Here is a 27,055-nt window from a genome sequence, read left to right as displayed (position 1 = left end):
ATCAAAATAAACGCTCCCCGCTGAGACATACAGTGAATTGCAAGTTACGCGTTTACAAGCCAGCCACGCCAACTTAATCTTTCTTTCTTTTAAAGTCGGTAAATTCAGTACACTTCAGTTATTTAGTACAACACATATTATTCACAGTGCGTAAAACCCGCAGTTTGAAGCGCTATAATAAAACAAATTATAAAAATTTTCTGTAGGAAATAAAATATGCCTCTCTAAAATGACATAGGTCACCTGGGACGTATATAAAACGATAGCTTGATTCCTTACCTTGTGCCCGGTGTCTTCAAAATAGATCAAGTATGCCAGTGAAGCAAGCCGCAACATGCGCTCTATAAAGAGTCCTTCCGCTTTATAATCATATCTTAGCATAATAACGCAAAAGGTCAAAGTTGAAACGTAGGCAGGGGATACAAAGGAGTATTTTCCTTGGAAATGTTGTTGCCTTTGCTATGTATTTATTTTGTGTGGGAGTAAAAATGCCTTCAATATTTAGACACGTCCTTTTTATGCATCACATGAGCAAAGAGTGAAGCTCGTGTTTTTTTTTACACGGATTCAAATAGATGAGGCAGTAAACTATCTCCTCAGGGACTGGGCTTGCCCTAATGCCCTAAAACTGTGTCACGTGCGAAGGCATGGTAACGGCCCATTATGTGCTGAATACATGCCAAAAAGCATGTCACAAAGCTGCTGATCTCATCCCTGCTGAAGTAGGGAGGAGATGTGGTCTCACGGCTAGAGGACCTGGCCCCCCCCTTGGTGCTGGGGGGTCAGGTTCGAGTCTCGGCGTCGATTCAACATCCTGTGATTCTGGGCATATCGCTTACTCTGCCCGTGCCTACCAACAAATAAATGTGTCCTTGTGTAACGTAACTGGTGCTCAGGTAAAGCAGATCAATACCTTTGGGTCGAGTTCGCGCTATATAAATCTGCAAAAAAGAGTACTGATAAGACTGATTAGCATTTTAATAAATGCAAGCATCATTGAAACAAGCATTTGCAATGCAATAGGTGTCGCATTTACGCAAGTTTAAGCTATTGGCATTGTAAAGACAATGCCTTTTATTTAGGTTTTAAAAACGAAAAACAAAATCTAATTGAAGTATAATACCAAATACAAAAAAACGGCCTCGTTTTTCATATGTAACGGTTGAAAAACTGGAAGCTCAATGTTTGATTGCCAGCCTCCAGTACATTTTAGCCTTGCCCCATTCACTTTGTATACGGGGTATCCTCGGTTTTAGAAAATGTTCGTTTTTTAGATGCACCTATGAAATGCGTTTGCTGTACCACAGTAAGGTAACCTGTTTCTAACACCGCGGTTTCCAGCTACCTCCTACTGGGCTGTCTGGGCAACGCTCAATAGGTTTATGGCTATATAACAACAGCCTATGATCCGGGCCTGGCTTTACCCTTCGCTCTCCTGGCAGGCAGCACGTCTAAGCTGAGGGGGTGGCGTCCTCCTCACAGAACAGCCAGTTGTTTAAAATCCTTCTAGGATAGTTTCAAACTCCCCCTTGCGTTGAGGGAGTGGAGCTAGAGAGGGCAGGGAGGGACTGGGCTCAAGGGGAGGGAAGGGTACCGACGAGGGGGAGGAGGCTTCCTTGTTGTGCTTCTTTCCAGCCCATCTGAGGCCCTCCTGTCAGTCAAGTAGATGGTGGGATGACCCGGAAGATACACTGACCAATAGAAGTACGGAGGCGGTGGCCTATCGCTATGGTGACAGGGGTTGTACCGGGCTGGCTGTGATCGGTTGACAGGTGCGTGACAGTCAGAGCTCTGGCAGCATGTACGGCAAAGGCAAGAGTCCCAGCAGCGGCGTGCCGTCCGACAGCCAGGCCCGCGAAAAGTGAGTGCAGAATGGGAGGGCGGCTCTCTGCGTGCTGACATTGTCAATACTGTGTCCAGGGGATGCGGCGAATGTGCGGCGCACCACGGCTAGGAGACCAGTAGCACACTGAGCTTCAACTTCGCACCTTACTGCAACCCCGGATGCGTACAGCCACTGTCCTAACATTTACCCTGCTGCTCCGCTTCAGCCTGCCCCTGCTTCAACATTTTTACCAGAACCTTGACCCTGTATCAGCCTTGTCACTACTCCATTACTGTTCTGACCAAGCTCCTGAGTCCTGTCAATGCGCCAGCTCTGAGTCTGACCCTGCTTGAACCATGGCCATTTCATGACCCTGCTCCGCCTCCAGCCATAACCATTAACCAGCCCAGTTCCGCCCAACCTTGGCCCGCCACCACGGAGATCTGATACCTGCTTCAGGCAAGCTCTTCTCTCCTGACACACTGCCCCCACCCAACATATATCAATCATCCTGCTTACTTTTCCCGCCATGTGTTCTAACTCGTGACATTAACCTGTAGCTGTAACCTGGTAGCCCTGACCCAACAGCTTCCGGTCTCTTGTACCACTGAAACTGCTAGTGTTAATTTGGTACTAATGCTATGTTGATTCTGTCGAGATTCTGGTGGTATCCTTACCGTTCAGTCTGGCCCCTGCTGCTTTTCTCCTACTGCTAGTGCTCTCAAGCGTCCTGTCCAGGCAGACTCCATGCTCTTTCTTACTTTACAGACCATATCTCTCTATCTACTCTGACCCAGCTGACCCGAAGTGTGAGATCTGTGGCACCTTTAGACACACTTCCTCCTGTCAGCTCTGCTACTCACCCAGTATGCTGCAGGCTCTGTGCACAGGTACATGCTGTCCAGTACTGAAATCCAAAGTTGCCCAGTGTTTCGGTAATATTTTATTTGTGTCGGTGTGTTATGTACCGTACACTTAATTGCAGAATTATGATATATCCCTTTTGTAACATTTTATTTTTGGTAAAAATGTGTTGTCATTTTGATAAGAATCTGCACTGTTAACGTGAAGATACTAAGGGTGAATTCAAGTCCTGAATTTGAGGGGTCATACAGAGTTTCCTAGTGCGTGAGAGATTACCTCATTCAGTTACATTCTCGCAGTTGTAGCCTTCTTTATTCCATTTCATTACAAAATCTGAATTGCAAGTCCCAGAATGCAAAGCGAGAAAAATATGGACTGAATTTGATACTTAGCCATGGACCTGGGAAACTTGAGAGCTGTCTGTTGCATTCCACCACATTTGCTCAATAACACGTAAAATGTTACTGTGTTTTTTTTTCTTCAAATAAGTTATATTTTTTACACTGCTATGTTTTAGCAGGTTTCATAAAAGTGGCTGGTCTTGTTCCCAATAATGACTGAACTATCGGTACTAAATAGCAGTTGATATGTGTCTGTAATTGTGGTTTACTCTGTGCTCTTGACTGGAACTGGGGAGATGTGACTATGGAGGCTTTTTTGTGTCCTTGGGCATGACACTTCCTTTGAATCTACAAAAACTTCCCAACTTTCATTTTTCATATGTTTTATACATTATTAAGTGGGTTACTTTTTTATTGAAGCGGAAAAACGGAGCAACTTGAGATTTTTAAATTATCTATGAAGCTCTCTCCGCTAAGGTGATGCGGGTGTATGTGGATATAGCCAGGACGGGTGGCCCAGGGGTGACAGGGTACGAAGAATACACTACTTTTGTGACTGTTTTGTGCTCCTATTTTTGTTAAACATCTACATACTGTATAGTAAAGATGGAAGATATAACCTAGCATGTGACACTTGACAGCATTAAAATGTTAAACAGAGATATTAAGAATTGGCATACTACTGCTTCTTTGCCAGTGAAATTCCTTAAAAAGATATGCAGTGTGCTGTGTAGAATACATTCCTCTCTTACACATGTACTTTAAAATGTTGAATTCCACATCAGAGAAGTGACTTTTGGGCAATTTCCCAATCTGACCTGGCAGTCGCCCAACCTATTTATTTAAACGTAAGCTTGACCCGTGCCTTTTCCTTACAGACCATTCCCTAAAGCTTTCTTGTGTATCTTTTTCCAAATTCTTTTTAAATGTAAATTTTTGGCCTGCTGCTTTTCTTGAGCGATAGTCAATGCATACAATGTTTGGCACTTGAAGTCTTAAAAGTAATGTGACAGTGGTTCACTGACATTAAACTGTTCATCCAACATGAACATCATAAAGCATTGGACTGGATAAGTATTTTGAGGAGACAGCAATGATTATTTCTATTGAATTTGTGGACCAAACCCTCCGAAATGATGTTCACTTGAGAACTCGTTAGTAGTAAATTGCAATAATCTGCATGCCTTGTTTTCAGAAATTATATAGTTTTTCTGTAGCACTCTGGAAGCAAGGCCCTGAACCCTGTCTCACTGGACAGGAAAACCGCGTCTTCAGCACGAGAAGAGGTGTGCGATCTGGGGGCCACTTGCCTTCATGTACTGGAATAGCCCCTATTAAGCCCCAATGTAATTTGTGCTCCCTTTAACGTGCCCCAGTTTGTTAGCCAACAACACTTGGCATGTTCGGACCAGTGGTCCTTACTCTCATAGCAAAAGTGCAACAACATGTCCCAGCATGTAACTGGCTTCTGACTTCAGAGGCAAGGCTGTTCTAGTGTCACATGGGGCCACTCCAAAGCCATGCGGTGGTCTTGAATCTATGTAGACAATCCTAGTTGAATATATAGGTATTTTAAGGGGGTGCAAGCCTCAGCCTAAAAAGAGAACTGATCGTGCTTTAGGTTGTACGTTTCTCTGGAAAGCAATTGCCTTTTGTTAGCATATGAAGCAACATGTATGTTTATTGGCACAAAGGAACAAACTCTTTGTAAACGTTTTTGGCAATTTTTTGTACACCAGCTCCTGTTTCATGGTACTGCAATGTAGGAAGACTTTGGGCATCTCCATTGTCATTCTTTCTTGGACAATGCAAACCCAAAACACTTAAAAAATGTTGAGATTGTGTACTGTGATTAATGACTAAACAGAATTTATTGTGAGGAGAATAAAAAAAATGAAGCCTCAATATTATTTTTGCACCTTTCTTGATGGGTATATCCCTCATGTTTTTTTAACATAGATTTTATTCCACACGCATTAGTTACAATTTTCTCACACTCAATATGGAAAATGTTATCAGTCCAATCGGTTCCAGACACATTTAAAGAGTGACTCGGCACAAAACATTTCGAAACCACTGGCCTAGTGAAACTAAGTATTTACTTAATGGACCTCCATAACGGTACACAGTAAGAGTCTGTGTTGTTGATTACCAGCGCCTACGACGCCACACTGTTTGCGCGTTCCATGGTGTTGGCAAGCTACCGGTGATGAGCCTGCGTCTGTCTGGCAGGGGAGAGCAATAACGTGTGTGAACATGTGACCTCTGAGCTCCTCGGGGCAGAGGGAGGGAGGAGAGGCAGAGATGGCGTCAGAGGGCACGTCTGCTGTTTCCCAGGGCTGCCACTCAGCCTGCTCCCTGGCACAGCCGAGAAACGTCGTAAGAAATGGGATTATTTTGTCATGTAAGGCGTGATCTCTGCTGTCCAGAGGTTCTTGGTTGCGTGTTGGAAGTGGGTCTTCTGGTCTTGGCAGACGCTTCGAGGCTTTTAGATGGTGGTTAAATAGGCTGTTTTTGCTAACAAACATACAGGTGAGGCGGCTGCACGTGCGCTGGCTGAGTCAGTGGAGTTACAGAAGGGCTGATGTCCGAGGGAGCCAAGTGTGCAGATGCACTTCCAAACTGTCAACATCATTGTGAGGTTAAACGCTTCTTCGGATCGTCATCTGGGGGTTCAGTAGTATATTTTAATTAATGAAATCATCTGCGGGTTCAGTAGTATAATTTAATTAATTAATCGGCGGAACGTACAGTCAAATACAACTTTTAAGTGCAACTCAGCATTTAAAAACCATTCACAAAATTCAAAAAAAAAATTCAGTGAACTCAAATGTGTACAAATTGCAATCTATGTCCAACCCAGGACCATTGGTAAGATTATAATTCATCAATCTGTGCCTCTTGCAGGTTCAATAGTAATAAATTAATTCATGAATCTATGCCCCAAAATTCCTCTGCTCGGTGTTAATTAATATAGTATGGAGGTCATGTGTGAAAGAGCCTACTCTTGAGTAGTCTTTCTTGAGATAAGATAGTTATCCGCAGATCTTATGTTTGGTAATTAATTCCATAGTTTGGCTGCTTGAACAGAGAAGTATTTACCACCCATGTTTTATTTCTTGTATACTGGGGTTTTGAGGCAGGGTGCCAATCTGGAGTGGAAGTTCTTTTTAGTGATTTCAAACCTAATGAAAAGTGGTCCTATTTCATGTATTGCTTTGTGGGTGATACAAAGCAGCCTCAAGGTATATCTTTTGGCAACCGGTAACCAATGTAGGGTCCTCAAGGCAAGGGAGATGTGTGCTTGTGGCTTTATCATATAGGAACAGTCTGGCAGCAGAGTTCTGAATTCGTTGTAGTCTTCATCTTTCTTTTTTTAAAACGTTTTTTATGGATTTTTCACCAACAACAAACATGCTGTGCAGGTTGGCAAATCCGGATGGGATACATTGTTAGACATAAGACGGATACATATACAATCCAATAAAGTATATGTCACACATGTGAATTAGTCATACATCAGAAGGTACCTCAAAACAGCTACAATGAGAACCAAGACAACAATCCCCATATCACCCAGGCACATTACTATATCCGCTTGGTGGGCATAAAATCCACAGGAGAGAAAAAACAAAATAGATTGTAAAAGAAAGAGACCTTTGTAGTGCCCTTCAACCCTCCTCTTCCGATCCATTCTTCAAAGGTTGCTCTCCATCCACTCTGAACATACTCAACAGTTATGCCCATTGTAGGATAGCCTCGGTCACCCCTTTATCGGCACGTGATAGCCACATATGCTGTTCCTCTGCAGCCCTCCATTCCATCAGATCTTTCAGCCAATAAGATGGCAACGGGGCCTTCGCCCCCATCACCCTATTGCCACCCGTCTTTTTGCTAACAGTAAGGCCAGGTGAGCTAGCTTTTAGGGTATTTTACGACCCCTAGGACGGGACCCTATCTCCAGAAGACATGCCAGTAGAGCCAAGGGAATGCTAATTCCCCATGGTCATCTTTATATGAGGTATCACCAATGTCCAGTAAGACTAGGCAGAAGTGCATTCCTAGGATAAATGGAGTAAGGTGGCCCCAACCAGTCCGCAACATGTGCAGGCAGCATTCCTCCTGGGGTCTATTTTGTTAATGCTGTATGGAGTGACATAGGTGTGGTGTATGAAATAAAAATGCAGCAGTTTAAATCTGTTACTACATGACACAGTACGAACACGGTTCAGCTCCAACTCCCAGTTCACATCCGCAATGAGTACTGCTGCGTCCCTTTCCCAGGCGCTGTGCACAGGGTACTGCCGTGGCTGCAGGTCTCTCTTGAGGGCTCTCTAAAAATGAGTGATGAGATGATGCCCCTCCCCTTCCAACCCATGAGGCCATCTAGGACCTCGATGGCTTCGGAGCTGCCGGGAAGTCTACCCAGAGGTCTTTGGCCACACTTTCCCTCTTAGCATAAAGAAGAAAATGATCTGGGCCCAACCCGAAGGAGTCCTGAGCGTCTTGGAATGCTATAAAACTGTCCTCAGAATAAAGGTCACCCGCTTCCAGGCATTTCCCCCCCTCCTTTCTTCCATAGACATGGTGGAGCTAATGTTTCTAAAGAGCACTAAATCCCATGGTTTCAGCTCTCTACTAAAGGGTGCACCTTCTGGACCACCCTTTCCCATATCCCCGCAGTGTGGGCAATCCAATAAGGCAGCTGAAATTCTGATCACCCCTCCCTCGCATCAGTAGCTGAGGCAGTGTATCCACCCCATAATTGGTACCCAGGAGTCGCTTCTCCCAATTATCGGGCTCCGCAAGCCAACAAGGTGCAAGCTGCAGATGAGTAGTATAGTAATAAAATTGTATATCTGGGACCGTCAAGCCACCCTCCTCCATGTCTGGTTTCAGAGTTGCAAGCACGACCCTACTACGCCTGCCTGCTCAGAGAATTGTCAACAGCAAGCTATCCAACCTACAAAAAAAGCGATCCGGTAATGGGAACATCAAATTTTGTACGAGATATAAGCATCTTGGGAGGAAGACCATCTTTGCTACCGTTGCCCTCTCCATCACAGAAAGGGGCAGCCGGTTCAAAAAGCAATAGAGTTCTCCAGACCAGTCAGCACCCTAGCAACATTCTGACACAGATTTTGGGCTTCCAGGTGGGTAATCCAGATCCCCAAATAACGGAACCCCTCTATTTCCCATTGAAGCCCCAACATCGATACCTGGTGTAGCAGCCTCCTAATCAACCCACCCAGGGGGAACACCTGTGACTCGCAAACTTTAAGTTTTAGCCCTCAAACATCACCAAAATCATCCAGTTTCCTTATTCAACAATGGGATTGACTCCCAGCTCATGTTCATACATCAGCCCATCGTCCGCATAGAGCGTAATCACAGTACCCCACCCGAATGCTCTAAGGTGCCATCCCCTTGCGCAGCAATAGTGCAAACAGCTCGATCACCGACAGTAAGCCTCTCCACTGGCCAGGGTTCCGATTATTGGTTCCCAACCTTCACATAAATCAAAGGTGCAGTGTTTAAGAGCAGAAATTGGGGCCAAACCCCATACCCCTCAGTACTGCCATTAGAAAAACGCACTCCACTGCATCAAATGCTTTTTCTAAGTCTAGCGAGAACAACACCATCTCTTCCTCTCTGTCCAGAGCAACATGGAGCTTGTTACTCAATCTACAGAGATTATGCATAGTACTCACTGACTGCATGAAGCCACACTGGTCCTTATGAATCAACCCTGAATAGCTTCACACAGGCTAGTCGCCAGAATCTTGCATAAAATTTTGAGGTCAGTGTTAAGCATAGTCAACGGTCTGTATGTAGATGGATTTTAGTATTATAATAGTTGGTAAAAATGATCCGTTGTAGAGGCCATTGGTGTAATCAAGTTTATACAGTACAATAGAGATAGTAGCTTGAATCCTATGTGGAAATCCTTGGTGGGGAAAGATGCGCAGCAGAGTTTTCATAGTAATGAAGCTTGATCTTGACAATTTATCCACTTGAACGTTCATTGATAATGATGATGCCTGCTTTAGATGTTGGTCCCAGATCATCAGGCCAGGCGCCCCATGTGAGTATTTCAGGTTTGGCGCATTCAATTTGAGATGGATCCACTGATCAATGGCGCAGAATCAACTGAAGATTTCTGAGTTTCCAAAGTCTTTGGGCCTTTCCAGTCTAAGAAGTATTTGTATGTACTCTGCGTAGTTATAGCACCTAAGCTCAAATACATTGATCACTGCTGGTAATGACTTCATGTAACTGTTGAAGAGCATCTACATGAAGTACACAGCACTACAATAGCAGGTGGTAGAGTGACTGGTCACAATGAATTAGGTCTGTGTAGGTGTGGAAGATTACACACCATGAGTGCTTTGTGTTAGAGAATCACAGCACTACAAATCACATGTAAATCTATGTGGTCGGTATTTGAATAGCAGTGTTTCAACTGTAGATCGCATCAAAACACCACAGGGAGCGGCTGCGTGGTCAACATTACAGATTTTGGAATCTGTGGTCACAGCACTGAAAAGAATGTGCAACTTTGTATCATATTACAACAGTATTAGTGCCGTTACTGTTATACACAGAACTAGTGGAGACGTATGTGTAGGTCACAGAAATACAATACTTGTGTTATTGTGAGTGGGACAAAATACAGTAGCGAGGATTCTCGTGGGGGTCACCATACAATAGTAGGATGTGCAGTGTCTTTGTGTACGAGAGATTGACAGTAAAACAATAGCCAGGGCTGTATCCGTGGGATGTACTACTTCAGGAGGTCGGGTGCAATAAATCAGAATTTAGACGCAGCAGCACAGAGACAGTCCTTAATTTGACTACCACTTCAAGTTTTGTCCTTTCCCTTCCTAAAATCGGTAAAAATAACAAACATACAGTGATTCAAGAGAAACAACAAAGCTGCTTACATTTCGAAGAGATGAGAGTACCATTGAACATCGTCTTTTGTACCCGAATAAATTCTGTGGATTTTCTGAGGGAGAGAAAACATATGTTAATGGCTGAAACAAGATCAATACAAGTTGTCCTAGCAAGAGCTATTATTTTGTTTTTGGTGTCGCTCATCAGCAGAGAGGACCTTGGTGCTGGAGAAGGGTATCATGAGTTAGAAAGGATACTAGCACTATAGGGTAAAGTGGTAAACTATTGAAAATGTATTAAGAGGACAACACTAATAACGTCAAGCGTTCTATTTGTGGATCATTTTGAAAAATTATCAAATTGCAGTTCTGAGAGATGCTGCTGCTCTAAGAGTGCCTTAGTAGCATAGCAGAGTCCTTTGTATTGAAATTGGAGCAGACTAGAAAAGGCATTCTCTCCTCACACAGCATCATTACTAGCGCTCCTGGGATCCCCACTGACATTCTAGTTACTGACATGAGACTCTTTTATCACTTTTACTCCAGCTAAAAAACACTAAATCAAATGTTACACATCGTACAGCCACACATCCTCCTCTAATACATGTAGTTATTGAGGATTGCACAAAAATACTTGCCCTCACATCATGTCATTGCCTTCCAGGTGCAAGAACCCGAGCTAAAGGTGCTCAAATGTTCTACCATCATCCAAAAATGTAACACTTGATCTTTTTCCTTTAATGCTGGACGTCTGTTATGCCATTGTAATTTTCTCCTCTGCAGAAAATATCTTGAATCTTTTCGGTGCTGTTTACACAAAGATTTGACTCCAATTGCAGTTGAAAGACCAAGACATGTTTTAGAAACACTTCTAATTTTCTTTGATACCTCTGTTTTTGAGAGAAGAGTATCATCACCATCTTACTGTTACTCAACATTCCAATGACCCCCTACAAAGTAGACCACACAGTCTTTCTCGGCTATTGGAAATCTGCCAGAACATCATCTAACATTCATGAAATTGTTCAATTAATAAGGTGATACAGAAAGTTATTTTTTCCAGTACCCATGGATCAGGGCTGGACTTGGCCATTTTAACACTCTGACATTTCCTGGTGAACTTTAGAATGGGAGGTGCTTTCAGAGCTTGATGGGTTGCCAAGACCCAATCATCAAAGCTCAAGACCCCCATTCTAGTGGTGGCCTCCTGCATGCTCTAACTGCAGATTCCTAACCACCCTCAGCCTTCTAGTTCTGTGCACTGGTCTCTTTCCCTTTCTAAAAAGGTCTCCGTCTACTAATTTGGACACTGGTGTGGACCAATTTTTGTTGGGCTCTGATGTCCGTGTGCAGGGGTGAAGCTTCTATGCGGCTCCGTTTGTCACATATGGGGCAGACCAGTCTGCGTGGTGCTGCAAAATGCCACCTGCCAGTGCGCAATGTTCTGGATCCAGTCTAATGCCTATGGACATTCTAAAGCTGAGTAATCTGAGGTTAGAAAGAGTATCTAACATAAAGAGCATTACTGAAGGTAAGTAACTTGTTCATTGTGGACTTAAGTGTACAGCCCTCTTAGTTTCCTCACCGCCACCCTTTTCATAGTGGGCATACCACCATGAAAAGGGTAGCAGTGAGGGTAGCAGTGAGTCATAATATGCTTGGCGGTTACGCAGCATTTTGTTTTCCTTTGATGCTGTCGTCATTTCAATACCTCCTCTGCACATTTTTCCATAGAATCATAATTACAATTGGGTTCTGCAGTAGCGTGCTACTCGCCCTAAAGCGCTTTACCGCCTCATCTGGTGAAGGAAGCTCTATATAAATACAAATACACGTGTCCATCACTGCTTTCTGCAGAGGCCAATGACTGGATAAGCATGTAACCTAAAGACTGTTATGACCCATTGAAAGACATTGTGAGAAACTTTCACTGTCTTCGAACTTCACTCCGGAGTGCTCAATGTTGTCCCATCATGAACATCCTGAACTTCCTTAAATACCTAGTGGTGACTCTGTTTACATTAGCACTATAGAAGATTCGCTTTTTTTTTTTACTAGACCATTTTATTGGTAATTTAAGATACAAAACAATAAAGAATGAAACCTGTGTCACGTTATTACACGTTCTTGGCAACAACACAATTATGAATGGACCTCATTTCAAGTAATTATCAAACCTATATTACTTCTCTGTGGAGGAATCTACCAGATCAAAGTCATAATATTTTGTCCGTCTGCCCCATATTCACTCACGTTTGTGAGGGCAACCTCTCAACTTGTATAATATTTCTTATAGGATCAGGTAGCCATCCAATCCTGCTTTACATTTGGACAGGAGCAGAACTGTTGCAGGCCTCTGGTTGCGGCATGTTCCTTTTTGCAATACATAAACACAGCCTCACAATGGGTGTCCTATATCGGTTAGCAGGTGGGTCATCTGGGATAGTCAACAGCGGCGTCCCACGAGGATCAATTCTTCAACCTGTCCCCCCCGGGTGGTGGCCATTCCCCCCCCCCCCTCCCCCCACAGAGTCCTGAATTGGATGATTTTCTACCGCCCTGAATACAATGTGAAGAGAAACTGCCTCTATTTGTCATGCTTGTAAAGACTCTATGCTGATTGCTTATATGTCGATGTTTGTTAATAAAAAGATTTATATAAAAAAAAAAATTCTTCAACCTGTCCTATTTAATCGATATGTTGAACCCTTGAACATATTGTTGGAAAATTCCGGGATCAAATTAAACAAATATGCTGTTGATACTCAATACTACTGGAAAATCTCCTCATTTGAAGAACTGTGTCCTTAAAGAGGGTCTCAAAACAGTCTTCAAATGGTCCTCTGCCAACTCCCCAAAAACTGAACCTAGAAAAACCTGTGTTCCTTTTCCCATCCTGCAAGTCAACAAACCGAATTGATCCAGCCCTAATGTCTTTGCTATCAAGTTATGGAAGGTCGGTAGGGCGTGGCCTGCTGAGCACTGAGATGGCCGCTCTCTGAGTGAGCTCCGCTGGCCGGAACACAATCCTGACAGACTGGCAGAAATTGCTGACGAGGCTGTGTGGCATCTGCGGAGGTACACTATTCCCGCCCTCTCTTGGCCTGAACGGAGTCGGGGCCGGCGGAACCTGAGGGCGGTGCTGGCGGCGGCGCCTGCTGGAGCGTGATCGAGGCAAGCTGCTACTCGAGCCCGCGGCTGATAGGCGAGGCCTGAACCGGGTAGGAGAGGCGTAGCCGGTGGCCCTTGCCTGGACTGCCCCCGGTGACGGATGTCCCCCCTCCCCCCGCAAGTGTTGTAGTGCGGTGGCAAGTACTGCGCTTGGCGCCGGCCGGGCTGTGTGCTGTAGCGGGGGTAAGCGGAAGATCTGATCTCTGCGCGCTGGGCGCCATTGTTGGCGGCTAAAATAAAGTTGGCGGCCCTGGTGAACAATAACGTGTGGTGCAAGTACATCGTGTTATATGGTGCAAGGGTGCCCGCAAGCAGCCGGCGAAGACCCCGCTGCGCGGCTCAGGTTGGTGAATTACGAAGTGCGTAGCTGCCATTTTGTGTCCGGGACTAATGTGGATGCCCGGTGAAGCCGTGGCGGGGGCGGTGAGGGCGCCTGGGAGCGGCGTGGACACCTGGCGAGGAATCGAAACACCGCTTCACGGCTGTTGGGAGCGCTGTGCGCGCGGTGGCTGATGCACATTTGGCGGGGGTGCGTGCCGGCCGGTGGACGTTACCGATCGCCCTTGTGACTCGTCATAGCTACGACGCTCATTGACTGGGCTGAGAGCCGCGATTGCTGTGGAGCTGGAAGAGCCAACGGAGCATCTGAGGGCCTGTGCCGCGGCACCGTTGTGCCTGTGGAAGTGAGTGGGCTGAATATTCGGAGGTGGCGAACACATAAATAAGAACTGCCGTGGCCCTGCCTGCTGTTTGGTGACTGCAAGAAGGTGCTGCGTTGTCACCCCCCTCACCCTGCATTACAAGTGGTTCGGCGACACTCTGTTGGGGGCTCAGCTAAAGCCTAACTCCAGCTTGGGGGGATGTTCTGAAGCCACCTGCTGGAGGCACGATCGCAGGTTGTAGGGGCAAACGAAGACGACCTGCTGCCGCGTGTGCTGCGGAGGGAACGCAGGCTGCGCCTCAAGACTCCATAGTTGGAACCAGTTGGTGGGTGCGCTGTCTGCGGTGATCGGCCGTAGCGTATCTAACAGGGAGGTGGCTGGGGGCCCTTGCTATTGGTTTGCAGCAGGCTACGGAGGCGATATATTGACAATGGGCAAGCAGGACTCTAAGCAGCCGTAGCTGACCTTCGACCATAAGCGCTCCACGAGGCAGGTGGAATCGGAGCCGGAGTCTCAAACCGAGGAGAGGCGTGACCAGGCGGCTGATGACCATGGTGAGGATTTGCGTACGCTTATGCTTGAGATGCGTTCTAGCCTAAGGAATATTGACACTAAACCTGACAATCTAACCAGTCAATTAGACTCTGTGAAAACGCAGGTGGCGACGAATGAGACGCGTTTGGATACACTTGAAACTCGACAATCGGAATTTCATGAAATCCAGGTTGAAACAAAAGACCAGTTGCTGCATATGGACAAATTGTTAGGCATAATCCGAGCTAAGAACGAGGATTTAGAAGCGAGGTCCTGGGAAACAACTGCAATCTCTAAAATGGAAACCTACGTAACTGAACTCTTGCACAAACTGTTTGACCCTAGCCTGTCCGCGGTGTTTGTGGTGGAGGGGGCGCACAGGTCCCTGGGTCAGAGGCCCCCTGTTGGGGTGCCGCCCCGGCCTATTATTGCGAGACTCTTGAACTACTAGGATCGAGATCTAATCCTCAAACTGGCCAGGGAAAGAGGAAACATTACGCATAAAGGCAATAATATCTCCTTCTACCCTGACTTCACCCCGGCTGTCCAGGCTGCCCGCCGGGAATTTCTTCCAGCAAAGCGGGCTCTCCTGCAGGCGCAGATACCGTACTCGCTCCTCTACCCTGCTAAGCTGAAGGTGTCATTTGAGGGGGCTGCCCACATATTTACGGACGCTAAGGCGGCGATGAAGTTCGCCAAACGTGGGTAGTAAATCCACAAAGCGGCCCCGTGGTGGGGCGGGGGAGGTTGCAGGCCGGGTGAGTGACAATGATTAATCATGGGTCTCGTATTGTGCATCTATAGGGACATGAATCCTGTCCAATTGGGGGCTCCTATATGATCTAGTGGGATGTGAACATGTGCGCCCCAGGGCTCCAATCAATGCTATTTGATATAATGTGTTGCTCCCAATGACTAGGTCTTGGGCGGCCCATATCCCCTGCAGATCTTCTGGCCACCCTGTTACATACAGGGTAGAAGCCGGCATAGCTACACCCCCTCGGGAATGTTCCCTTGCTTACTTAATGACTGTTTGGGGTTAGTATGGGGGATGGATATTCTACGCCCTGGTTGGGTGGTTGGAGTGGGTGGTGGTGGGACGGTTGGGTTTGTTTTGTTGTTCAATGCCAGGTTTTTTATTGTATGCTATATGTATGGTGTCCTCTGCTTACGGAATGGCTATTGTCAAAATGCTTTGCTATACTTAAAAAATGATAGTGGGAAATGCCCAGGGTAGATAAAACATTGAACTGTCTGACCTGGAATGTTCGGGGGCTCAATGATCGTAGGAAGGCAAGGTTGGTGCATGCGTATCTGGTGCGTCATTGTGTGGATGTCTGCCTATTGCAGGAAACGCACTTGAATACCGCTCCGGCCCAGAGACTGCGACACACTAGATGGGGGCACGTTTACTCGGCTATCTATTCCAACTATGCCCGTGGGGTTGCGATACTGATCCACCGTGGGCTGGACTGAAGGGAGGGCTCTGTGCAGTGTGATCCGGAAGGTAGATATGTTTTAGTACGGGGCCTGGTGTGTGGCATTTCGGTGGTATTTGTGGCTGTCTGTGGTCCCAACGTTGACTCCCCCCCCCCCCCCCCCCTATTTTTCCATAAGCTTTGGGGGCAGGTAAAGGCTACGGGCTGCAATACAATTTTATGGGGAGGTGATTTCAATGCGATACTTGATGACAAAGCGGACAGAAAGGGGGCGGCCCGAGCACTAAACCCACTAGCAAGTTCCGCGTTGAGGGAAATACTGACAGACGGCGCACTTGTTGATGTCTGGCGTAGCAGACATGAGGCTGTGAGGGAGGGCACCTGTATATCGGCTCACTGCAGCGCTTGGTCACGCCTGGACTACTGGCTGGTGTCGCGGGACATCGCCCTGTGGACTGTGCAGGTAGAGCATCTGCCCCGTTCCCTGTCAGACCATGCCCCTTGCATGTTGAAATTGTTGATCCCGGGTGGTCCGTTCCCGGCGTTCTCGTGGCGTCTCACGCCTTACTTGATGATGCCTTTAAAGAGGAGATAAGGACGGATATCACTGACTATTTCGAGCTCAATGTGGGATCGGTCGATACTGAGACATCTCTGTGGGAAGCCTTTAAGGTCGTCATTAGGGGCCAGTGTATTGCCCGGCAGGCGGGGGTGCTGAAGGCGATACGGGGCACCCTGACAGCGCTGGAAACCGATATAAAAAAGCTTGAGCAAACTTTCTTTGATACTGGTGGGCCGGAGGGGACGGGGCTGATGAAAACCAAGTTATTGGCGTACGAAGAGAAGGCGATGCGGGAGGTAAAATTTCTAGGGAAATATGCAGAGGCTAGGCGATATGGTGAGGGTGGGAGACCGGGGAAGACCTTGGCCAGCATGGTAAGAACGCCACGTCCTGCGACGTACATTCATGAAATGCGCACTAAGGCTGGCGATCTGATTCATGACAGAGGGGAAATTGTGGGGGCATTCTCTGATTTCTACTCCAAATTATATACCAAAACCCAGGATACGTGCCCGGAGGGACTAGAATCCTTTCTGGATTCAATTGCATTGGTGTGGTTTAATAATAGCTATAGGGAATATATGGACCATCCGATAGGTGCTGGAGATGTGGTGCAGGTCATTAAGAGTCTACCGCCGGACAAGGCGCCTGGGCCTGATGGTCTGACCACGGCATTCTATAAGGCATATGTGGATGAGCTGTCGCCCCGGTTACTGGCAGTATATGAGGAAGCCTTAGAAAAGGGAGTATTGCCGGCGACTATGCGTGAGGCACTAATCATTACACTGCTGAAGCCGGATAAACCGGCTGATGATCTGGACTCCAATCGGCCCCTATCCCTGATTAATGTAGATGCGAAGATCCTGGCTAAATTGCTTGCGAACCGGGTGCAGCCCATGCTGCCAATGATCGCACTTCCCGACCAATCAGGATTCATACCGGGTAGATCAACCTCACATAACCTACGTACGATCTTCTCCGCCCTGCATTACTTACACCCCGATGTCAGGGCTGCGGTGGTGTTTTTGGACGCCACCAAGGCCTTTGATACACTTGAGTGGCCCTATTTATTCAATATACTGGGCAGGATGGGCTTCAGCACACTGCTCATTAGGAAAATCTGTTTGCTCTACACTTTACCCAAAGCCAGGGTGCGAGTGAATGGCCTGGTGTCTGCACCATTCTCCATCTCGCGGGGCACGAGGCAGGGTTGTCCTCTTTCCCCGCTGCTATTCGCTATAGCTATGGAGCCACTAGCGGCAAGAATTAGACAAGATCATATGGCGAGGGGTATAGGCTTCAGTTCTAGAAATCTCCTAATATCGTTGTACGCGGACAATGTGACCCTTTTATCTTATCAGTCCTGTGGAAAATCTGAATCCTATATTGCGGGAATTTGTCCGCTTTGAAGGCCTCGCGGGCATTTCCGTCAATTGGTCTAAGTCGTTAATCTTCCCCCTGACAGATACTACCGCAGAGGTATCCTCCGAATACCCCCTGCGCTGGGAGGCGGATGAGGTCAAATACTTGGGGGTTTGGCTCAGTCGGAGTCTTCAAGCGATCTGGAATCTTAACTATGGCAAAGCGATGATGTGGCTGGGTGAGAAGGTGAAGCTCTGGACTTCCCCGCCCCTGTCCCTTACAGGGCGGATTGCGTTGACCAAAATGATTATACTACCCAAATTCCTCTATCTCTTTGTCAATATACCTATACCACTTACATTTCTTTGCCACCCTGAGATCCAACCTGGTGACGCTGGTATGGGCGGGCGGACAGGCTAGGGTAGCTTGGGACATACTGTCGTTACCATTGAGACAGGGCAGCCTGGGAGTCCCAGATATGAAGCTATATGCCCTCTGCGCTCAGGCTCAATTTCTACATTTTTGGACCCACCCGACTCCCTTTCAGCCTCACGTGGCAGTGGAGCATGACGCTGTTGCGCCCCTTCCACTGAGCGTGGCGATATGTGCCGCGGCGAACCGCCCAAGAGGTGATGTAGACACAGCTGGGACACTACAATGGGCATGGGAGGAGTTGCGTAAAAGAGCAAGGGTTCCATTGCTGTATGCCCCCTCGCTCTCCCTGTTGCATAACCCGATGCTGCCATGTGTTGCTGATGGTGTGGCCGGGCACCTAGTTGAGAAATTGCATCTTCGTACCTTTGCAGACCTCTACCCCAACGGCAAGTTCATGTGTCCCCCCGGTGACTGAGGGGGGCGGCACTGTGCCCTTCTCCGAACTATTTTTGTATCATAAATTGCGAGCGGCATGCCGAGCACTCACTGGAGATTTCCCTGAAGCACCGCCAACATTTATGGCTTTAGAGGTGGTGGTGAGCTCCCCGTCCTCCCGTAAGCTAGTCACTCGTATATATCGACAAATGCAAAACACGGCGCCGGTGGTAACGCCTAAGTCCCTACAGTATTGAAATGAAGAGCTCCAACCCGCGATATCTGAAGAGCAGTGGGAATTCTGCTGCGGCCAGCTTACTGAGCTTTCGGCCAACTATAAGTTACGTCTCCTCCATTTTAAATACTTACATAGGTTTTATAGAACCCCTATCGGCCTGAAAAAAATGGGGCTTCGAGCGACAGATGAGTGTTGGAGATGTGGGTATACCTCGGCTTCTTTTCTGCACATAGCGTGGTCCTGCCCGAGGTTGGAGAGCTATTGGCCTCAGGTTTTTAATTTGGTAAACCAGATTGTTGGTCGCTCGGACGTCCCGTCCCCTCTGCTTGGGATACTGGGGTATGTCAGAGACACTCCGCCGAAGTCGTGCAAGCTACATGCGCTGCTTCTATTGTTTGCTAAATGACAAGTAGCAATCCATTGGGGTAGATGGAGGGTGCCGACAGTGAAAGGCTGGCTGGCTGATGTTACGTATGGGTATACGCAGCTGAACACGTTCTGGGAGTTGCTGCCGTCTGCATCCCGGCCTCGCGATATCTGGGATCCATTTGTGAGTTGGGCTCGGGAGCGACAGGTTATGGAGTCAGAAGGTGATATCTTGAGTGAATGATCCCTACGGGGTGGGTTGGGATGAGGGGACGTCACATATGACGGGCTGGCACGTTATTTACTCCCATTGCTGTGGCAGAACTTGTAGCACTGTAACTGCTCTGAATATTGCCTATGTAGTCCTTTATAATTGTTCTTTTCAGGCGCTGGTGCTGCGTGTGGTGGCCCCCGGATCTCCTGCATCCACTTTAATCATATGCATTGCCTACTTTGTAATGGACATGACGACTATTGCAATCTGTTATTCTATGTATAACACCTAGAAGCATACTGTATATGGCTGCACTATAATGCTGGCTGGCTGGTTTTGTTGGTAGTATTACTGTTGTCAACATTGCAAAAATGTTTAATAAAAACAGTTATGGAAGGTCGACCCCCACCATCAACAGAGGTTAAGTCCCCTGGGATTCCTCATTGTAAGATAGCCCCAACAGCAAACTTTCATCTGAGACGTTCAAAAAGAATAAAACACATTTTATTAACTGACCAACTGAGAACTGAACCCACACAATTTAGTGATCTCCGTAATTGATAGTGGCATCACCATACTTGTGGGGCTACAGTCCAAGGCTTTTCTCCCGCTCAAAGCTATTCTCCCCTCGGTAGCCATCTAATTTCGGTCAAAAGTAAATTGAATCACTGCTTACCTATGCTGAAAGTATTACACTGGCTTCGACTTGAAGCCAGAATCATATTCAAAATCGGATGTATTACTTTTGTAGCACTAAATACAGGAAGACCCAGCTGCCTCACTGAATTGCTGAAAATTTCAGGCGGCACCAGGAAATCCAACAGCAAAGTTTCCCTCCCGTTGAAACCCCCGAAATGCAAAAAGTCGCTGACTCTAAGGCAAGCTTTCACCAGTCCTTCTCAATCCAACTAAGAATAGCTCAGGACCTACTCTTTCAGAAAACTCCTCCAGACTTACCTTTTCAAAAACCATTTGTCAAGCAACGCCTCCCAAACAACAACAATATCCCCCATGCTTATCCTTTGCAGTGAATTACTATGTTGAAAATCTGTATACACCTTTAATTTACTGCAACCACTCTTACCACTTTACTTGTTCACCCTGTTGTCTTCAATACCATTTGATTGCCGTGACTGCTGGTTTAGTTTTACACTTTAGCAATAATCTGGGTTTAGTGGAGTCCCTAGAGCTTTTGGCTACAGTGCTACTGCACCTGCTGCACCATCCAGTTGTCTGCACTTGTCTCTACCTGTTTAGTAGTAAAATATTGCTTAGCTCTTGTATATTAACCTTATTTTTTAATGTGCAATGTTTATTACAACATTTAGAATTTGATCATAATGACCAAATAGATTACGTTGAAAAAAATCAATCAGATAATGTCTACAAAGTGCAAAGAAAGGTACTGAGGCATGAATAGGAAATGCCACAAATGTTCTAAGGCTAAAGCATCTGCTTTACACGACTAAGTAATGAAAAATTAAGCATTCCAGCATACTGTTAGAAGTTGTCTGCCTTTTCCGTGGAAAGAAATCTTATCTTGATAGTGAATGGGGCTTAAACAGTGTGAAAAGCTTTAGTAGAATTATCGTAAATGCGAGCAGCCAGGGGAAGTTAACAAAAACATAAGTTCCACACAAAAAGCGAATGAACACCGTAATTTGGTTATGGCAACTGATAAGAGCTCCCTTTTAAGAAAAATTAAATTCAAGATATTTCACAAGCGATGTGCAGGCGAAACCTAAAAAGGTAGAAGTGCAGACATTTCTGAGTACAGCGTAATTGTATTCCTGTTTTGCCCCTAACTTTGCGAGATGCACTTCTTCTATTCCTAAACTGCTCAAGAAGGGTGTTGTTTTAGAGTGGAATGATGAAGGTCAATGCTCTTGGACATAAAGAAAGCCATGACACAGTTGAGGAAGTGCAGTGCTTCTTTCCAGGACTACCTTGTTCTTTAGTTACTGATGCTAGTGACAGAACACTTGGGTAAGTGTTGAAACAAATACAGGGCAAAAAATAGGATCACCTTTGCTTATGCCTTAAGAGTAGAGTAATCTAATTATTTTACAATATAGTGAAGCTCTGGCTTTATTCTGGGTAGTCAAAAAATTCAGTCTTTTTTAGGGTATGGTGTTTGAGGTTTGTTTCGATCACAAGCCGCTCCAAAAATATTTAACCAAATGGGGCTAGAATATTTTTCTGCCAGAATTTTCAGTTGTAAAGTAGCTTTGCAGAAGTATTACTTTGCTGTTAAGTACTTACATGGTGTTATAAACTAAGTAGACGATTGCCTCTCTAGGTTAGCAAGTGATGTTGTTGTTTAGGATGAATAGTGTAATGAGGAGGAAGTCAAATTATGCAGTATAGCTAATGGTTACGTTCGAGAGTGAATGAGCGGAGGAAACGGACAATAATGCGCTGTTGACTGGCGTGCAGTTTGCTGCGCCAAGGGAGAAAGATGACCGCTCAATCGAGGCTTTAAAACCCAATATCACTGTTGGAAATGAACTTCCTGCGCAGAATGGACATTTGGTAAGAGGTTCTTTGCTTTTACACCTTGAAAGTTTGAGAGTATGGTTAATGGAATTTGCTAATGAAGACCTTGGGGGTGAGCAAAACTGAAGAGGGATTGTGAGGTACTTAATGCTAGCCTCGCATGGACTTGCAGGTGGAAAGTAAAGTGAGAGCGCATATGGACTGTAGTTTGAACTATAAAGCTGAAAAGGTGAGGAGCCATGCTGGGAGATTCCCATAGATGTGTGGCAAGAAGTTGTGTTTGACATAATCTGACTGTTGTGTGTAGAACTGATTCCAACATATTTACCTTTGTGGACATGCAGTCCTGGTGGCCTGAGATCGCCATAGTTAGGGAGGATTCTGCTGCTGAAGTCAGCAAGTTTTTGGCTCTGGTTTTTGGTCAAGAGTGTAATACTAGTGTTTTATTAGACGGACATTGGTGTCTAAGTAGTCCCTTGAAGGTAATAAAGTTGTTCTCAGGGGCAGCAACATTGTAAGATGGACACATTTGGAATCTCAACAAAATTCCTGTGATGAAATAATGAGTTTTTATAATGCTTCACTGTTCCATGTGTTGATGCATTGCAGCATTTTCTTCTTGTTCTCCCTGTTCCAACAGTTTTTATCTTTTTAATGTTTTTTATATTTATTCTTTGTGTTTTGACTTTTGAGAAGGGAGGTGTGTGTGGTAACTGAGGTCTCAGTGATGTCTTTAAATATAGCAAAAAGTTTAATAAATAATTGATAATTGTGAAAATGTGTTTTAAATTGTTGATTCTTAAAGAAATGTATAACTTATTTTCTTTTTAAATTTTTTTTTATTGCAAAATAAAAGAATGACAATACAGATGACGTAATCAAAGATCTGGCCGTGTAACAACATCATACATTACGGAATGTGGGGCGAAATGAATCCGGTTCAGAAAGCGAGTTGAACATAGCCGTAGGGTGATCAAATCTAAAAAGAAAACCCCAAAACAAACTACAAACACAGACACATTATTCCAAAGAAAAGAAAACATAGATCAAATCAAGTAAGGTGGGTTACGCACTGTAAGCTGCACAAAACTATTATCAAATACCAGTGATGGTGCTGGTGATGCATAAATGATAACCATTCCGTAGCCACGGGGAACACTCCCAAGGGAGGTAGAAACCTATGGGATGCAACCGGTAGTCCAGCGCTCGCCCTCTCAGCCCGTGGGAGGAGTTGGCGAGGCAGAACCGGCCTGTGAAGTGTGAAGTGTCCGTTGCAGGAATGTGCGATATATGCACCAAATGTCACGAGGCCTGGAGGATGGAGGCTGGAGCGAGCTGTAAATCTCGGATTGGATCTTACAATACGCCATGCTCCTGAGCCAGGTCACCTTAGTTGGACGAGCCCTAGCTCCCCACAGAGAGGCTATCTCATGTTTCGCAAGCAGTAGGGCAATCGCTGTAAAGCGCCGATAGCATAGTTTGAGTTGATGAACCATCCCCAGTAGACCCAATTCAGGAGAGGGAACCAAGGGCATCTCTATTATTTGAGATAATACCGCAAATATCTCCTGCCAGTAAGGGAGGACTTAGGGGCAGGACCAGGACATGTGAGCAAAGTCAGCGTCCAGGGCGTTGCACTTGGGGCAGTTCGTTGGCTTAGAAGGGTCAAATTTGGCCAGTTGAACCGGTGTCACAAATTTTGTAAATTAATTTAAAATGGAGTAACTTGTGTCTATGGTTAGGGGATACCCTATGTGTTTGGTCCAAACAGTAGGCCCATTCTTTGTCCGTCAGAGGACATCCAATATCCGAATCCCACCGTTGATGCGCCCCGCTATCTCGCCCCATCCGAAGTGCCATGCATGCTTTGTATAGTTTTGTGATCAAATGTGAGACAGTGATATCAGCTATAAGGAGGGTGAGCGGGGGAAAGTCGCCATGAGGGGCAGGGTAAGTCGAGAACGTGGCATGAAGTGTCCCATGGAGTCGAGCAATATTAAGAGTATCCACACCGGTAAGCCCAGGAAGTTGTGTTAAGTCAGACAGCTTACGTGCCCGACAGTCCGGGAACAAGGAACTAAAGGTGTCAAGCCCCAGTTTGGCAAAAGTGCCCAGCACTCCCCTGTCAGTTGTCAACAGCAGGTAGGGGTTATTGGCAAGCGGAAGAGTGGGCGAATAAAGAGGACCAGATCCGTACAACCGTTTCAGTTTGCGCCAAGCCCAGCACGTAGTAGCCAAAGGCTGAATGTCATGGGCATCAAGGGGGATTATCTTTGGGAGTAGGGACGCCAAAGGTGTTGGGGCAGCTAGCTCTATGTCCATTTTTGTGTAAGGTATTCTGGCATCAGGATGAAACCAGTGGTGGGCAAATTGCGCCTGCACTACCAAGAAATACAATTGAGGATCCGGAACAGCGAATCCTCCCCGGGCATACGGGAGGGTAAGAGTGTCCCAAGCTACGCGGGGTCTACGAGCAGCCCACACCAGACGAATAAGGAGACCGCATGGATGGGCAAAAAACGCATTGGTTAGCGGGATGGGTATAGTGCGGAAATAACAAAGAAAACGCGGTAGTACTTTCATTTTAATAAGGGCAATACGGCCTGCCATAGAAAGAGGCAATTGTATCCACCTGTCTATGTGTGAGGAAAGCTGGTCAAAAGCCGGTCCATTGTTCAGCTGTATGACCTGTCCCTTATCCTGGTGTAGATGTACCCCCAGGTATTTGGTAGTCTCCCGGTCAACTCGCAAAGGGTATTTCATCTCGTCGTCCGCTGCCGCATCGGTGATTGGAAACAATACCGACTTTCCCCAATTAATTTTAAGACCTGAAACGGAACCGAAACGTTGTATTTCGTCGATCAGTGGTTGGAGATTGCTTTGCAGGTGCCGCACAAAAAGCATGACGTCGTCTGCACACAGGGACATCAATAGCGGACCTGCGGGAATTGTAAACTGCGGAACAAGTGTTTTTCTTGGAGATGTCGGACCAGAGGGTCCATTGCGATGATAAACAGGAGTGGGTACAATGGGCACCCCTGTCGGGTGCCATGGGTGATGGGAATGGAGGGAGAGAGAGACTCATTAACCCGCAGGCGGGCTTTAGGGGAAGAGTACAGCAGAGCAATTAGAGCGATGAAGGTGGAAGGAAGGCCAAGTTTTCAAAGCGTTGCCAGAAGGAAAGGCCACTCGAGGGAGTCGAAGGCCTTTTCTGCATCTAGCAGCGCAATCGCAGCTGGTTTGGTGGGCTTGATACGATTAACGACTGAAAAAAACGCCCGGATGTTTAGGGCGGTAGATTGGTGCGGTATAAACCCCGATTGTACCAGGGAGAGAATTTGGTCCATCAATAACAACAATCTCGAGGAGAGCGTCTTGGCCAGAATCTTGTTGTCAAGGTTTATGAGGGATATCGGGCGACAGGACAAGCAACGCGGGGATCCTTGCCCGGTTTAAGTATCGGGGAGATGGCCGCCTCGCACATGGTAAGAGGGAGTGAGCCCGACTCCAACGCCTCAGCAAACACCTCCAGGGGCTAGGGCACTAAACACTCCTTATACGCTTTATAAAATACTCCAGTGAGGCCGTTGAGGCCGGGTGACTTGGAGCCCGAGAGTTCGTCAATAGCCAGCCCAATTTCATCAACCGTTAAGGGGTGTGCCAGAAAGTCCGCTTGGCCTTGGTCAGCCAGACCATAGCTACCTCCTCGAGATATGAAAGGTGTTGTGAGAAACCCGCGGGCAATGTGGTGGAGTAGAGCGAGCGGTAATAGGCCACTAGTCCCGTCACAATGTCCGAGTCAGACGTGGCAGCAGTCCCGTCCTCCTGCACAATAGATGTAATATGTCCAGCATCTTTAGGGGGGCTCACCAAACGGGCCAAAGTTCTGCCAGGGTACTCGCCCTCGCCGTATCGCCTTGCCAAGCATATTTGCCAAGTAGATTTGCCTCCCTGTCTGCATGGTCATTAAAATCTAGTAATAGCGCATTGCGTTTGGCCTGTACCGTCTGGTCGGGGGAGGATTCATCCAGAAGGGCCAGTTCAGCCTCCACCCCTGTCAGGCTGTCACGGATCGACCGCAAAACCGCAGCCTGTTCGGAGATAATGACTCCCCGTATGAACGCCTTGAAGGCATCCCAGAGGGTGGAGTAGTGCATCACCGAACCTCTGTTTAGGGTGAAATACACCGTAATGGCTTCCTTGACCTCAGCACGAAATACCTCGTCGAGGAGAGTCGAGGCCGGGAAGGACCAACGACACTCCCATCCTGTCGAATGTGGGATCACTAGGCGTAAAATAAGGGAGGAGTGATCGGATAGAGTGCGAGTGTCAAGAATTCCTGTCATACAAGGGAAACACGCCCTTATGTAAACAGGAGAGCTGTTACATAACTCAAGGAAAACACGCCCTTATGTAAACAGGAGAGCTGTTACATAACTCAAGGGAAACACGCCCTTATGTAAACAGGAGAGCTGTTACATAACTCAAGGGAAACACGCCCTTATGTAAACAGGAGAGCTGTTACATAACTCAAGGAAACACGCCCTTATGTAAACAGGAGAGCTGTTACATAACTCAAGGAAAACACGCCCTATAAAGGGAGGAACCGGGAGGTACAACGCTGTCGGATATTGTGTTCACACCGACGTACCTGCTTCGTGAAGAGCAGTGTTCCGGAGTGGTGCTCCAGTAAGGCAAGAACGGAGGTAGGTCGAGTCGTTACTCCCTGGGCTGTGTCTTGCCCCATCGTCACCTGTGAAGGACCCGGAAGCTCTACCGGTCAACCATTGAGCTTCGCTTTTTGACTCGGCTGAGTCCAAGCGCAGTGGCGCTTTTGCTGGTTGGAGTCGTAACTCCCAGCCCGACCAGAGACACAGGGACTGCCAGCTGTAACGCACACCAGGAGGTGTTTGCCGCGTTACAGACTCGGAAGTCCACAGGATCGATCGAGCGGCTGCTCTCGGTTCAGTCTTCTTGCTTGTGATTGGGGTATCGGTGACGCATCACCAGGAGGTGACTCCGCGTCCCGGTGCAGTCTGAGGAAGAGGTTGAGCGGCTGCTCCCTTCAGGTAGAGACCCCGGCTGGGTGTTTCCCTGACTCCTCGATTCTCCCCAACACTCTTCGTGCCCCTCACAGCCTACCGATTGGCATTGTCGGCCATTTCATTTCTGCCCTCTGTTGGCATACGCCGGGACCGGCGTATATGCAGAGGACGGTTAGGACCATCCGTGCTGTGGGCTGGTAACGTACTTAGCCTGGAGGATTCCAGTGACT

The 27,055-nt window shown here is 46.7% G+C and overlaps 1 protein-coding gene across 4 annotated transcripts in view; it reads left to right on the top strand.

Moving 5' to 3' along the window:
• The first annotated feature begins 1,729 nt into the window (after positions 1-1,729).
• SSBP2 (single stranded DNA binding protein 2) overlaps positions 1,730-27,055 on the top strand; it is a 787,338-nt gene continuing 762,012 nt past the window's right edge. For all 4 annotated transcript variants that reach the window (XM_085632417.1, XM_085632415.1, XM_085632414.1 and 1 more), the window contains exon 1: positions 1,730-1,861. In XM_085632417.1, coding sequence (XP_085488543.1) covers positions 1,800-1,861 — 62 coding nt within the window. In that variant the 5' untranslated portion in view covers positions 1,730-1,799. The remainder of the gene's footprint in view (positions 1,862-27,055) is intronic.

The sequence above is a fragment of the Triturus cristatus genome, chromosome 2_1 (genome assembly GCF_964204655.1).
Source record: "Triturus cristatus chromosome 2_1, aTriCri1.1, whole genome shotgun sequence".
NCBI lineage: Eukaryota > Metazoa > Chordata > Amphibia > Caudata > Salamandridae > Triturus > Triturus cristatus.
This window is presented reverse-complemented; position numbering and strand designations above follow the sequence as displayed.